Source organism: Myotis nattereri (assembly GCF_964212035.1).
Source record: "Myotis nattereri genome assembly, chromosome: 3".
Lineage (NCBI taxonomy): Eukaryota > Metazoa > Chordata > Mammalia > Chiroptera > Vespertilionidae > Myotis > Myotis nattereri.
In genome coordinates, this window is record NC_138077.1 from 60,476,723 (window position 1) to 60,492,843 (window position 16,121).

Below are 16,121 nucleotides of genomic sequence, written 5' to 3' on the forward strand. Positions count from 1 at the left end.
TGGACCGGAGGGCCGGAACAAAAGCATGGATGGAGTGTTTGTGTGAACTAATATAAATTCAAAGTAAACATCATTACATAAAAGGGTATGGTCTTTTATTTTTAGTTTTATTCATTTCCAACAGGCCGGATCTGGCCCATGGGCCGTAGTTTCCCACGGCTGTTCTAGGATGACAACTCTGACTCCATTTTAAAGTGCCTCCATCCTATATAATAAAAGGCTAATATGCAAATCGACTGAACGGCAGAACAACCGGCTCAATGATGCGCACTGACCACCAGAGGGTAGGTGCTCAATGCAGGAGCTGCCCCTTGATGGTCAGTGCGCTCCCACAGGGGGAGCACCACTCTGCTAGAAGCCAGGCTCACAGCTGGTGAGTGCAGCAGCGGTGGTGGGAGCCTCTTCTGCCTCCACCTCAGCACTAAGGATGTCCGACTGATGGCTTAGGTCCACTCCTCCCAGGGGGAGCAGGCCTAAGCCATAAGTTGGACATCTCCCGAAGGCTCCCAGACTACGAGAGGGTGCAGACCGGGCTGAGGGCCCGCCCCCCCTCGCCCCCACCCCCACCCCCACCCAGTACACAAATTTCATGCACCGGGCCTCTAGTTTATTATATTTTTGCATCACAGATGTAGAAACTGAGGCTTAGCAAGAACTTCATGGCTTCTTACACTGATATTAGAGCTCATGCAATAACACAATATCACTTTATGCAAAAGAGTCCCAATAAATAAATGTTAGTGATCATGGATGACTTCATCATAACACCAAAAGGTTTGACACTTCCCTCTGCTTGCCTCAACAAAGACATTTTCAGGACATTCTTTCTACTTTTCTCCAAACCTGGGAGGATGGGCAAGGAAGAATGTTACCTGTGATCCATCCCAACTGGCCTTTGTAGAAATGTCCCACCATGCCCCCAACGTGGGCCCCCAGGCTCACACCAATGATGTGGATGGAGGACTCCGACACACCCAGCACCTACAACAGACATTTACAGTGGGTTACATTTGGGACCCAGCAGCCCCTGGTCTCACAGGGCCGCACTTTCCCCTGAGGCTTTAGCAGCAGAGGGCCCTGGGCATGACACAGGTGCTCCACATGCTGAGGTCAGGGGTGAGCGGGTTGGGGAGGGCAGAATCCTCATTCTGGTAAGCCCTTGCCCTCTTGCTGGGCACTGCAGGGGTAATCCCCCTCACTTTCCTTTTGGTGCCCAGTGTGAGTCATGAGCACATTCTCCGTCTGAGAGATGACCGAAGCCAGCCACTGGCTCTCTCTACCTGATATGCAGGGGCCCAATTTACAGAGGAGAGGGGGAGAGGAGGAGATGGACAAGCCCCTTGGGTGGCTCTACTTCCACCCTAAATCTCCTCCTCCTGTACTGCTTCACTCCTGCTAACCCCTCTCCCTTCCAATGCAGCTGAAATCCCCATCGGCTCTTCTGCACCCACCAGGAGTTTACTGAGGAAACTGGAGATCTTGAGTCCCAGCTTCACCACATTTTCCACGGCCGAGAAGTAGGCACCTGTGGAGCCGTACACCCAATCCACGGCAATCACGTTAGCATCTGCTGCCCTCAAAAGGGCCCCGATGAGCTTCTCAATCCAGGAAGGCTTTGTTCCTAAAGCCCTAGTCATGGGGCCAAGAAAGGATAGAATAAATTATCTGCCAAATTGATATCCATTGTCATGGGAACCTCTGCTAACAGAATAAACCCAGAAAAAAGTCAAGACTAGGGAAGGGGGATACAAGGGCAGTAAGTCACAGCAATTTGAGCATAGGGAGGACAGTCCCAAAGTGACCAGGGCTTCTGCCTGCACATAGGGAGCCTTTGTGTAAATTATGATAGGATGCCTCTTGTCCGGGTAGCTGCGGCTCCATGCTAGACTCAGAACTCAGGCTGCATTTCAGCCTCCTACCCCCCAGCCCTTAGCCCCCAGCCCTATGTGCAAAGCTTCAACTGCACAAGCCATGTGCACTGGCCCTGCTTGTGTGATTTGTGGGAAAGAAAGGATAGATTTGTACATTAGAGTTAAGATTTGCAATCTTAATTCTAGAAAATAAGTACTTTCTTGAGGATGTTTTTATTTATTTCTTCAACAAATGAGCCAGGCAGTGTGCTAGGTGCTTTGCAGAAATTTAAAATAAAATACAGCCCCTATCATTCTGGAACTTACAGTGTAATAGCACTTTTCTAGAAAAAGATAATGATTTTTAAAATTTCAGAGTGCTTTCTTCCCAAGCAATTGGGATCAGGAAAGAAGTTTTCTCAATGGCCTGTCACAGCACAGGAACAATCAGAGCACATTCTCTGAGTGTGTGCTCATGGGACAGAGAAGCAGACTGATATTTGTCAGGGAATGTGACTTTGGGGGATCTGGGAGCACACACAGTGAGGAGCCCGATGAGCTTTCCAGCTCTCTTAGCTGTCCCTGGTTGAGGGCACACACACAGCTTTGGATAGTGGCTAAATGTCGGCTTTGCGAGGGGAGAGACTTTGGCGCATTCCTGAGAAATGCTAGCCTCTGGGTGGGACAGAGTAGCATCCATCAGTGGTAGCTTCTTAGGTCATAAAACCAGGGAAGCAGTGAGAAAAGAAAAGGAAATTCTGTATTTAAAAAACAACAACCTCACGCTGTTACCCCTGAGTAATTGTGCACAGCCTATGACTTCATTGGCTGAGATGAATCAAACAACCACGCTTCAAGGAGGAAAGGTCCCTGAGATCATCTCTACAAACTCCCTTCGTCTCCCTTAGGCTCCAGGGGCTGGAGTGATTTGTCCAAGATCACACATATTTATTGTTCGAGAGTGTGTAGACAAAGGCTGAGGGAGGAGTAACATATATAACCAACAGGAATAAACAACATAATATGTGTTCATGTTGACATGAGACACCTTTACAGACAGCAGGAGATGAGGGATGGGACCTGTGAGTCAGCCAATTCATTCCTCCTCTTACTCCCCACTACCTTCCCATGATCACTTTCTAGTGCTTAGCACAGGCAATCCTATTGATTGGTTAGCTCCCACCTGAATCCATGGATTATTAGTTTGGTTCCCAGAGTGACATTGAATCCAGAGTTTTGAAGGTCACTACTTTCTTCAACTAGGTTCCCACAGCGAGGATCTGAAGGGGTGAAGAGGAGGAACTGGACTTTGAGATTGGTGCCTCGGAAGGGGTTGGCATTCTGGAAGTCAGTGCACTTGGGCTGTTCGGTAGGAGGTGTGTCTCCTGGAGGGAAAACAAGAGCAATGCAAGGTGAGGTCATCTGTTCTTGGGAGGACAGAAAGATGTTCTTGAAAGGAAGGAAGAAACGGGCTGACAGCTGCATCGGGGTACAGAAGAAGATGGTGGTCTCCACAGGACTTAAAGTTCCTCATAATTTTCGCTCATTGGAAGAACTTGAAAAAGGACAAAAAGGAGTAGGTATGTGTGTGTGTGTGTGGGGGGGGTCAATTGGGGGAAAAGGAGATATATGTAAAACTTTAGACAATAAATAATTTAAAAAAATAAAAATAGAGTAAAAAAAAGAGTAGGCGATGGGACGGTTAGCTGGGGCCTTAAAGATGATGAATATATGACACTTAAAAGGTGGACAGGCATGATTATTGGGCCACCAAGGATAAATTATGAAAACAGAATATATATATATAGATATAGATAGATAGATAGATATACACATACATATACGTATATATATATATGGCCTAAAAGTAGAATGTGGACCTAAATACCCAGAAGCTCCTCCATCAGTTAGATTTGTAATAAAAATTAATATGAATGGAATACATAATTACAGTGGAACGGTAGGTGCATGGAGCTTATCTGTATTAGCAAAATGGCAAAAGTCATAGAGCATTAAAGTTGTACTTCAAGAACTAAGACGTCTAATGATATCCAAAGAAGCTTCCACAGCAATCAGGACAAACATACCACAATTACTTTTAGTGGATCTCAAACTTGTCTTAAATCAACAATCTTCTACTCATGTTAATGTCTTGATTAAATATCAGGATGCCAACTGGTAAACATGACCTAGACATTTGTAAGAATATACTTACTATATGTATACACATTATGTTTTCAGGTAACAGGAGAGAAAAAAATGCAGCACAATTTTTTAAGGCACTGTCATTTAAACATAAAGCTGGAGTGTTCAAAATAGAATTCAGGTTTACAGGATGAAAGTGTGGTGATTTTTACTAAAAGGTAAAAATCTCAAGAAGGAAAAAGAGAAATGGCGTGCTTTATCCATCTTGCTTAGAGAAAGAGCTTCCATTCAAATTGTCTAAAGTAGCAGTTACAATGAATATTGTCTCAAATTGTTTTAATTTTTAAGTGTTGTGGGTGCTGACTACCAATAGTATCAAAAATATGTTCAGGATTGTTTGGATATCTGTATTTATAATAAAAATAAATGTCATGGGGAAGGTCAATGAATTTCTGTTGAAAGCTATTCCTGTGTGTTACATGTAACAGACATGGTAAAGATTTGTTTTCCCATGTCTTTGTTGGGCAAACCATGCATTTAAGTAAGTGAAATCAGCAAAAAGGAAATGGGTGAATTGATATGTGATTTTTGAGATTAAAGTTAGTCTTCAAATGTAAATAAAGTGAAGATCGTGTTCTCAGAAACTGCCATTTCTATTTTATTGATGTAGTACATGGAAAGTACCTTGCTGAGGTAGCAAAGACTGGAATTGTAGCTTTTCATCCATATAAACTTTTTATTGTTAATCATTTTTTATATATTTCTTGTGAATTGGAATTTGCAGAGTATTTTAGAGAACAAATTACTTCATTCGTTTAATTTCATCTTTGGAGAAGGAAGAATCCCAAGTATTATATTTCGACTTTGATTTCACCAGAAATGTATTAAAGATGTTTGAATTCTAGCAATGTTTATTAAAATACCTTGATTTTTTGTCCTCTTTCCTTTTCCCATATCCACTAATTGTGAAGATTTTGTTGTTGGTGTTGTTTTTCAACAAAATGTAATGTTTATTTCCCCTTTTTGTTTTGGGACTATGGATAAATCTGCATGCAAAAGCAAGATTCATTTTGCATGTCACAATCAAGATGTACACGGCAATCTAAGACACACTGGTTGATTATAGAAGTTAATACAGAACCAATCTTAATTGTAGTAACATTTCTAAGACAACAGTTTTGAAGCTATTTTTCTTTTGTCTATTTTGTAAAGGGGCTAATGTTGTAGGAGTGTGTGGCATTAAATTAACTGTAAAATTGCCTTTGAGATTTGTTTAAAAAGCTAGCAGATGAGCCCTAGGAAATGATGTTATATTAATAAAGATTACCAAAAAAAAGAAAGAAAGAAACAGGGGCTTACAGGCATTGTAAATCAGCTAGATTCAGTGTATAATATACATATTAGATTACATATATTATATATTTATATCTATATATATAAAAGCCCAGCAACCATTACAGTGGAACAACAGAACGACCAGAACAACCAGTCGCTATGACACACACTGACCACCAGGGTGCAGACGCTCAATGCAGGAGCTGCCCCCTGGTAGTCAGTGTGCTCCCATAGCGGGAGCGCCACTCAGCCAGAAGCCAGGCTCACGGCTTGAGAGTGCAGCAGTGGTGGCAGGAGCCTCTCCCACCTCCATGGCAGAACTAAGGAGCAGTGAACCAAGCAGTAAGGAGCGGCAGGCGGATGGTAAGAAGTGAGCAGGCAGGCAGTTGGGAGTGAGTAGGCAGGTCGTTAGGAGCAAGCAGGCAGGCGGTTAGGAGTGAGGGGTCCTGGATTGCAAGAGGGATGTCCGGCAATCGGGCCTAAACCAGCAGTCAAACATCCCACGAGGGCTCCCAGACTGTGAGAGGGTGCAGGCTGGGCTGAAGGACCCCCCCACCCCACCCCGTGCATGAATTTCATGCACCGGGACACTAGTAAACATATAATCAGATTCATTTATTAAAACTTGCATAATTTCTGAAATCAAAATCTGTGAATATTTTTCACATCTAAAGATAAAATGCCAGAGATGAATATGAATATTACTCAATGATAGAAGGTTAAAGGCCATGGTGAAATGGATACTATTATGGACTAAACTGAGTCTCCCTATAAATTCATACGTTGGAGTCCTAACCTCCAGTACCTCAGAATGTGACTGCATTTGGAGATAGGGTCTTTACAGAGGTAATCACATTAAAAGAGGCCATTAGAATGGGCCCTACTCCAATATGACTGGCATTCTTGTAAGAAGAGGACATCTGGACACAGACACAGAAGAAAGATGATGAGCAGACACATGGAGCAGATGGTCATATACAAGCCAAGGAGAGAGACCAAGAAGAGATCCTTCCCTCACAGCCCCCAGGAGGAACCAACCCTCCCACTGCCTTGATCTTGGACTTCCAGCCTCCAGAACCATGCGTCAATAAGCTTTTGTTGTTTAAGCCATCCAGTCTATGACATGTTGTTATAGCAGCTCTAGCAAAGTAACACAGATTTATAAAACAAACAAACAAACAAACAAACAAAAAAACCCGGGCAACAAGACAAGCAGTTGGGCTGGAATGAGCTCACTCTGGACGGAACCCCAGTCCAGCCCCATCATTATCATCCTATGAGCAATCTGGAGCCTCCGTGCCCGGCCCATGGCCACCTCGCCAGAGGTCAGAGCAAACCTGTCACAAGCTGGACCCACTCTACAGCACCTCACCATAGATACATTTAAATGGGATCTTTTATGGTCAAGGGCATTGAAGGGCCTTTAAAAATACTGAACTGAAACAGGCAGCATGAAACTCCTACTTTCCCAGGGAGCTGAAAATCTGGCCCCTCTTCAATACCCAACATTGCAACCCTTGTTTACTTCTGTGGCAAAGAGGTGTAGCACCCAGCTCCAAGCCTGGCTCGCAGGGAGGGACCAGCAGCAGCAGCCACAAGCACACACTGACCCAGGCTACACGGCCCGGTCATGGCACTGTTAGCGGCTGCCTCGCATTACCGCCATGGGACAAAGCCATTTACAGAATTAGAGGTCCAGACTGCAGACTTCGGTTTGTGCAGGCTCCTTCCTGAAGAAGACAGCCATTTTAGTTTTCTGGAATGGTTATCTGCCTTCAGAGGTCACCCGGGAGCACATTTACAAGAAGCATGTGGCTCTGGGTGCAATGAGATGTGGCCCCATGAGCAGATAGACGGTGGGGACCCCACCCTTAGAGAGTACTGGGTGCACCGGCGTTTTCACCACCTCTGCCTCTGAGCTCCAAGTCCTCTTGCATGTCCCTTCCTGGACACCCTGGCATGAAGCCCCCACACTCCTCAGCCTACAACTTGAGCTCCCGAAGGACACGAAAGAGAAAGATGCCTGGCACTACAACAGCTCTGCCTTTCCCAGCTTCTGGCTTTTTTAATAAATATATACTTTTATTGATTTCAGAGAGGAAGAGAGAGGGAAAGAGAGAGAGAGACATCAATGATGAGAGAGAATCATTGATCAGCTGCCACTGGGGATCGAGCCTGTAACCTGGGCATGTGCCCTTGACCAGGAATTGAACCTGGGACCCTTCAGTCCACAGGCCGAAGCTCTATCCACGGAGCCAAACTGCCTAGAGCCAGCCTCTGACTTTTAAACAAAAAAAGTGAAAGGGCTCTGGTTGAGCATGAGACTTGGGCATCATAATGAGTAAATTTGCTCTGTTGGTTTAGGTCAGTGGTTCTCAACCTTCCCAATGCCGCGACCCTTTAATACAGTTCCTCATGTGGTGGTGACCCCCAACCATAAAATTACTTTCATTGCTACTTCATAACTGTAATTTTGCTACTGTTATGAATCGTAATGTAAATATCTGATATGCAGGATGTATTTTCATTGTTACAAATTGAACGTAATTAAAGCATAGTGATTAATCACAAAAACAATATGTAATTATATATGTGTTTTCCGATGGTCTTAGGCGACCCCTGTGAAAGGGTCGTTCGCCCCCCAAAGGGGTGCGACCCACAGGTTGAGAACCGCTGGTCTAGGGAAACCTTCTTCCACCAAAAAATTGAGAGTCCTTTTAAATGAGTACTGTACATTACAAAGCAAGGCCCACAAACATCAAAGAATCAATATTATCCAGACATTAGCTAAATAAAATGCAATCAAATTATTTTTAAAATACAATGGAGATTTTTAAAACTCTTTTGGGTTAAAGAATAATCACAAGGGAGACTAGAGAATATTAAACTCTAAATGACAATAGAACCAACGCCTACAAAAACTTGAGTAAAGAGCTAAAACCGCAGTGGGGGGTAAGCATAACCTCAAATGCAAATAGTAGGGAAATGAAGGGAAAGAAATAGGTTAGGTAAATTAATGTTATAATTCAGAAAGTTGAAGAAAAACTATGCAAAAACTCCAAATAAAATATAGGGAAAGAACTATAAAGGAAATAATTGAAATTAAAGAAAACATTGAAATATAAATAGCATTGCTATCAACACAGTTGCTCAGGTCAAACTTCCTGGAGACATCTCTGACTCATCCCTTTCCCTCATACCAGCAGAACAAGAATTCAAGAATTATGGCTCTCCCCTCAGAATAAGATACTCAAAATCAAACCATTCTCACTACCTACAGCAGTCCCCTCTTATCCATGGGAAATTACTTCCAAGACCACCAGTACATGCATGAAACCACAGGCAGTATCAAACCCACTATATACTATATTTTTTCCTATGCATACATACCTACGATAAAAGTTTAATTTATAAATTAGGCACAGTGAAAGATTAACAACAATAACTAATAATAACATAGACTAATTATGACAATATACTATAATAAAAGTTCTCTCTCTCAAAATATCTTATAGTCCTACTAGAGGACGCTCACCTGACTGGAGGAGAGAGTCTGAAAATGGGGGTGGGGGTCAGGGGAGATAGTGAGGTAGAGGCAAAAAGAGGCCAAAAATTAACTTTTCATTTAAAATTAAACTAATTTTGTTGTGTTAGAAGTCACGATAATAGTTCTCTGTAGAGCAGTAGTGACTAAGAGGGGATACAGAGAATGGGTTTTAGGGTGCTGTCTGGTTACATACGTGAATTCACTCTGAAAATTCATTAATCTGCATATTAATAATCTGTGTACTTTCTGTACTTGTGTTGTACTTTAAAAAGCCTACAAACAAAATGCTTAAATATATAAAGAGTAAGTGGATCATGAATTCATTTCAGGTGAAATAAAGTTTAAAAAACCTTTGACATAGCCTGTCTGGTATGGCTCAGTGGTTAGTATTGACCTAGGAACCAGGAGGTCATGGTTCGAATCTAGATCAGGGCATATGCCCGGATTGTGGGCTCGATCCACAGTAGGGATCTGTGCAGGAGGCAGCTGATCAATGATTCTCTCAGCATTGATGTTTCCATCTCTCTCTCTCCCTCTCTCTTTCTCTCTGAAATCAATAAAAATATCTTTAAAAAAAACTTTGGCATAGACTTTAAAATAAGTATACTAAGAATGCACAAGGACAAAAATAAAGACAGAGCATAAGAAATTATGAAATATAAACGATACAATAAGATTTATAAGAAAAAGTTAATAGAAAATTAGAAATGAAAAAGAAAGACATTGATAAAAGAAATCAATCCTATAGTGCAGTGGTTCTCAAACTGTGGGTCACGACCCCTTTGGGGGTTGAATGACCCTTTCACAGGGGTCGCCTAAGACCATCAGAAAACACATACATAATTACATATTGTTTTTGTGATTAATCACTATGCTTTAATTATGTTCAATTTGTAACAATGAAATTGGGGGTCACCACAACATGAGGAACTGTATTAAAGGGTCGCAGCATTAGGAAGGTTGAGAACCACTGCTAGTGTCTGGTACAGAAATAAAATAAAATTTTAAAGTATGAAAGTGCAGTTAAAAAGTACAGACAGTAGCCCTGGCCAGGTGACTTAGTTGGTTGCAGCATACACCACAACATTGTGGTGCAGGTTCAATTCCTGGTCAGGGCACATACCTAGGTTGCAGGATGGATCCTGGGTCAGGGCATGTCCAGAAGGCAACCGATCAATGTTTCTCACATCAATGTTTCTCTCTCTCTAGAATCAATTTAAAAAAAACATATCCTCGCCTTTGCTGGTTTGGCTCAGTGGATAGAGCGTCAGCCTGAGGACTGAAGGGTCCCAGGTTCTGTTCTGGTCAAAGGCACATGACCAGGTTGTGGGCTCCATCCCCAGTAGGGGGTGTGCAGGAGGCATCCAATCAATGACCCTCTCTCATCATTGATGTTTTTGTCTCTCTTCCCTCTCCCTTTCTCTCTGAAATCAATAAAAATATTATTTAAAAAAATATATCCTCTGGTGAGGATTAACAATATTTTTTAAAAGTACAGGCAATAGTTGAAGAGGCTCCAACGTCATGAATCTAGTAGTTGCTCTCTAAAGGAAGAGAATGGGAGAAGAAGCAATATTTTGAAAGGATAATTGCTAAGAATGAGTTCACTAATTAAAATGATACTCAGTTTCTGACTCTATCTCTCTCCCTTCCTCTCTGTGAAAAATCAATAAAAAATATAAAAAAAATAAAATAAAATGATACTCAGGGTAATGACCAAGATTAAATAAATAAATAAATCTATACTAGGCAGATTAAACAGTAGAGTATTAATGATTAAATGATATCATTTTAGGTATTTAAACTTTTATTAGTGTTCCTTTTATTCCTTTAGTTAAATAAACGTTCTCTTTATCACCTAAAAAAAAAAAAAAAAGATATCCTTTAAAAATCCCCAGACAAATGCATTGAAAAACTATTAAAAAATGGATAATTTTCTAGAAAAATATAATTTTCTGAAACTGACTTAAGAAGAAATAGAAAAACCTAAATAAATCTACTAGCATAAAAAAATTGAATTGTCAATCAAGAATCTTCTCTCGCCCTAAAATACTAATGCCAGATGATTTCATTTGAGAACTCCACCAAGCCTTTGAAGTACAGATACTCTTTACCTTATATAAACTGTCTCAGGGACTAGACACTTTTTTATGAGGTTACTAGAGGCCCAGTGCACGAAATTCATGCAGGGGGGTGGTCCTCAGCCCAGCCTGCACCCTCTCACAATTCGGTACCGCTGGCTCCTAACTGCTCAACTGCCTGCCTGCCTGATTGCCCCTACTGGCCCCCCCCCCCCCCCCCCGCCAGCCTGATCACTCCTAACTGCCTCTGCTTGCCAACCTGGTTGCCCCCAACTGCCACCCCCTGACAACCTGGTAGGCCCCAACTGCTCCCCCACCAGCCTAGTCACCCCTTACTGCCCCCCCCTGCTAGCCTGGTTGCCCCCAACTGCCCCCACTGCTGGCCTGGTTGCTGCCAACTGCACTCCTGCCAGCCTGGTTGCTGCCAACTGCACCCCTGCCAGCCTGGTTGCCCATAACTGCTCCCCTCTGCTGGCCTGGTCACCCCTCACTGCCTCCCCTGCTGGCCTGATTGCCCCACGCAGCCTGCTGCTTGGTCATTTGGTCATCCCTCACTAACCCCCCTGCCGGCCTCGTCACCCCACACAGCCTGCTGTTCAGTCATTTGGTCGTCCCTCACTAACCCCCATGCTGGCCTTGTTCTGTTGTCAATTAAGTCATCTGTTCAGTTGCAATGGCCCCTGGCTCTTTATATATATAGATAAGAACTTTATTATGAACACCAGACAAAAGAAATATAAGAAAGAAAATAACAGATAAATTCCTCTATTAATATATGTGCAAAATAATAAATATAAATATGTACAAAAATAAATGTTAGTAAATCAAATTCAACATTGTATTAAAAAATATGATGGAAGGATGGAAAATATGACTTTGTGGCAAACTCACAATGCAATATACATTTGAAACCTGTATACTTTTATTAACAAATGCCACCCCAATAAATTCAATTAAAAAATTAAAATAAAAAGCATGGTCTGGCCCTGGCTGGTGGTCTCAGTGGTTAGGGTACAGACCCACACACTGAAGGCTCATGGGTTCAATTCCTGGTCAAGAGCACATTCCTGGGTTGCAGGTTTGACCCCTGGGCCTGGTCCGGCCCAAAAACTAATCAATGTGTCTCTCTCACATGGATGTTTCTCTCTTGTCTGTCTCTCTCCCCCGCCCTCCTTCCTTTCTACTCTCTCTGAAAATCTATGGCAAAAAATATCCTCTTGTGAGGATTAACCAAAAAACAAAAAGAAAAAAGAAGTACAGTCTGAAATTTAAAAAAAAAAAATTTTAAATATGCCATGACCAGCTGCAGCGATCCTGAGAAAGAAGGACAAAGTAGGAGGGATGACAATACCAGATATCAAGCTGTATTACAAAGCCACTGTTCTCAAAACTGCATGTTACTAGCACAAGAACAGACATATAGACCAAAGGAACAGAACAGAGAACCCAGAAATCTACCCAAACCACTATGCTCAATTAATATTTGACAAAGGAGGCAAGAGCATACAATGAAGTCAAGACAGTCTCTGCAATAAATGGTGCTGGGAGAATTGGACAGATACATGTAAAAAAAAAAAAATGAAACTAGACCGCCAACTTACACCATACACAAAAATTAACTCAAGATGGATAAATGACTTAAATGTAAGATGGGAAACCATAAAAATCTTAGAAGAATCCATAGGCAGCAAAATATCAGACATATGTCATAGCAATATCTTTACCAATACAGCTCCTAGGACAATGGAAACTAAAAAGAAAATAAACAAATGGAACTACATCAAAATAAAAAGCTTCTGCACAGCAAAAGAAATCATCAACAAAACAAGAAAGCCCACTGCATAGGAGAATGTATTTGCCAATGTTATATCCAACAAGGGTTTGATCTCCAAAATTTATAAGGAACTCATACAACTTAACAAAACCAAGGTAAACAATCCAACCAAAAAATGGGCAAAGCACCTAAATAGACACTTTTTGAAAGAGGACATACAGAAGGCCAAGCATAGAAACATGCTCAAAGTCATTAATCATTGGAGAGATGCAAATCAAAACAACAATGAGGTGCCATCTCACACCTGTCAAAATGGCTATCATCAACAAATCAACAAATAACAAGTGCTGGTGAGGATGAGGAGAAAAAGGAACCCTTGTGCACTGCTGGTGGGAATGCAGTCTGGTGCAGCCACTGTGGGAAACAGTATGGAGCTTCCTCAAAAAATTAAAAATGGAACTTCCATTTGACCCAGTGATCCCACTTCTAGGAATATATCCCAAGAAATCAGAAACACCAATCAGAAAGGATATATGCACCCCTATGTTCATAGCAGCACAATTTACAAAAGCTAAGATTTGGATACAGCCTAAGTGCCCATCAGCAGATGAGTGGATTAAAAAACAGTGGTACATCTATTCAGTAGAATACTACGCTGCTGTTAAAAGGAAGAAACTCTTACCATTTGCAACAGCATGGATGGACCTGGAGAGCATTATGCTAAGTGAAATAAGCAGTTGGAGAAAGATAAATATCACATGATCTCACTCATTTGTGGAATATAATGAACAACATAAACTGATGAACAAAAATAGACCCAGAGACATAGAAGCATTGAACAGACAGTCCAACCAGGGGGTAAGAGAGCAACCAAAAGACTTGCATGCATATAAGCATAACCAATGGACACAAACAGTAGGGTGGGGTGTGAGAGCATGTGCTGGAATGGCTAGGGAGAGATCAATGGGGGGAAAAGGAGACATATGTAATACTTTAAACAATAAAGAATTTTAAAAAATAAAATATGCCATGACCAAAGGATTTGTCCCAGGTGATTTTAGTCTGATTGGACTAGTCTGTAGGATTTAGAAGAAAATATGAGAGATTACCTTTATAGGATAATTGCTTAAGCAAGACACCAGAAGCAGAAATCATAATAAGAAATAAGAATTAAGACAGCAATATAATACTATTTTTTCTATCCTGTTGACAATATGAAAAACTTTCAATATTACAAAGTGTTGGCAGAGATGTGGGGAAATGATTTGTTCACATACTAATAAAGAGTTATAACTTCTTTACAGGGCAATTTATTTCATGTCTATTAAAAATGTGTAAGATATAAATCCTTTCAGATCTAGAATATAGTGTATAAACAGCCATTTGAAAAAACAAAATAGCTCTGTATATTGATATGGAAGGATCTCTCTCACACACACCCACACAAATACATATATACATATATATATGTATATATATATATATATATATATATATATATATAGAGAGAGAGAGAGAGAGAGAGAGAGAGAGAGAGAGAGAGGTCATTTTACACACACACACACACACACACACACACACACACAAATGACACGTGAAGCACCCTTTAAAAGCAACCCATTAATGCAGATAGTAAATATACTCATGCAAGCTGAACTTTGGAGGAGGAAGGAAAGCTGAGTATAGGAATGAAGTATTATTGCAAGGGAGATAGGAATCATGAAAGCCCTCTTGGAAGTTGTGAAGAGCTGAAATGAATGAAAAAGTAGTACGAAAACTCCAGGCAGAGGGAATGCCACTCTCTAAAACTGGGGAATGAGGATTAAATGTCTGTGGAGCCCTAGCCGGCACACAGTAGTTAGAGCATTGTCCCAGGACTGAAGGGTCTTGGGTTTGATTCCAGTCAAGGGCACATACCTCGGTTGCAGGTTTGATCCCCAGCCCTGGTCCGGGTGCTTTTGCGAGGCAACCAGTCAATATGTTTCTCTCACATTGATGTTTCTCTTTCTCTCTCTGTCTCTCCCCTCCCTTCCACTCTCTCTAAAAATCATTGGGGAAAATATCCTCGGATGCGGATTAACAACAAAAAAATAAGAAGAATAAAAGCAGTCTGCTGCTGGGCCCAGGGGAGGGGAGCTTTCTAAGGGTGAGGCCACTGCTGGGGGCAGGCTAGGATCTTCACCATCAGAGGATCTCCGCAGTAGGGTTTCGATTTGCTATCTTAAGCGTGCGGTGGGTGGGGTTTTTAACGGGAAAGGTAGAATGCAAATGGCATCTGCCGGGAAGTTGTCTTAGTGGGCACCCCCGTTGGCCGGGGCTAGTTATTGCTCAGAGGGGAGATAAGCCTGGATTTGAGTTGGGGCAGCAATATTAAAAAGGATGTCTAACAAGCTCAGAGGCAGAGTCATTAGTTTGGAAACTTTGTATCTTAGAACAGTGAATATTTAGCGGGTGAAAAAGAATCACACGTTGGAATTAATTAAATTTTATTTTCTTCTAGTCACTTTGACTTATGCAAGGTGAAAATGAGCAGTGAGGTTTTTAGAAAAAATGAGTAGAACCACTAGGGAAGTTCAATCTTTTGGCTTGAGAAAGATTACATTCCCATTATGATTGTAGGCTTTTTCTCCCTCCTGTAAATTCATCTCAGGAGAAAGGGCTTTTAGGGGGCCTTCCAAGGACTAGCAATGCATGCGTAATGGTTGAGTCACCCCACCCAAGGCCTGAGTCCCCGATTTACCTGCACTTCCAACGCTGAACCACAAAAAGAGCCCCCACACCCAGAAGCAGCAGCTGTCCCGGAGGCCTGGGCGCATGGCTGAGCCCACTCTCGGAGCTCGGGTGAAGCCGGCCCTGATGCCAAAGACATCACATAACCCAGCCACTCACAGTTTTGAACACCAAACACCCACGTGGGTCTCGGTAATCGTTAACTAGCCTCATGACCTGTCAAAGAAAAAAATAAGCTCTCCCTAATGGTTCAACCTCCACCGTTTTTTTTGGTTTCTTCTTCTCAATGAAAATAAATACACTTTTCTGTTTTCAAAGTGGGGGACATTGAAACACATTGTCCTTCCTCTCTGAGCCAACCGTCATCAGAAAACTATTTCCTGCCCCTCTCCCACTTCCCATTATAAAATGTTAGTAAAAGCCAAAGCAGAAGTCTTTCATCTCTCGGTGATTACAAAACCATCATTGTTCTGGAATTATCTGTGGACATGTTTGTCTCCCTAGGGAGGCTCTGAGCAATGTGAGGGCAAAGACCTCTTGTAGATGTTTGAATCCCCGGTGTCTGCCTCAGAGCTGAGCTAACAGTGCATGTTTCGTGTGCGTTTAATGGGCAGGATGGAAGAAGACAACGTTTGCCTCTGGAGAGTACTAGCCTTTCG

The 16,121-nt window shown here is 42.0% G+C and overlaps 1 protein-coding gene and 1 pseudogene across 2 annotated transcripts in view; one reads left to right on the plus strand and one right to left on the minus strand.

Annotated features, from left to right (window-relative positions):
- The window catches only part of PLA1A (phospholipase A1 member A), a gene marked incomplete at its 5' end in the record, with an annotated part of 38,796 nt that extends 23,248 nt beyond the window's left edge, over nt 1-15,548 (minus strand). The window contains 4 exons of the mRNA XM_081086898.1: nt 873-981; nt 1,452-1,629; nt 3,034-3,235; nt 15,473-15,548. Coding sequence (XP_080943024.1) covers nt 873-981; nt 1,452-1,629; nt 3,034-3,235; nt 15,473-15,548 — 565 coding nt within the window. The remainder of the gene's footprint in view (nt 1-872; nt 982-1,451; nt 1,630-3,033; nt 3,236-15,472) is intronic.
- On the plus strand, nt 3,352-3,952 carry LOC308516876 (ubiquitin-conjugating enzyme E2 variant 2-like; annotated as a pseudogene). Its single transcript has 3 exons — nt 3,352-3,430; nt 3,541-3,644; nt 3,703-3,952. The product of its transcript is annotated as a ubiquitin-conjugating enzyme E2 variant 2-like (transcript).
- Nucleotides 15,549-16,121: the final 573 nt, after the last annotated feature.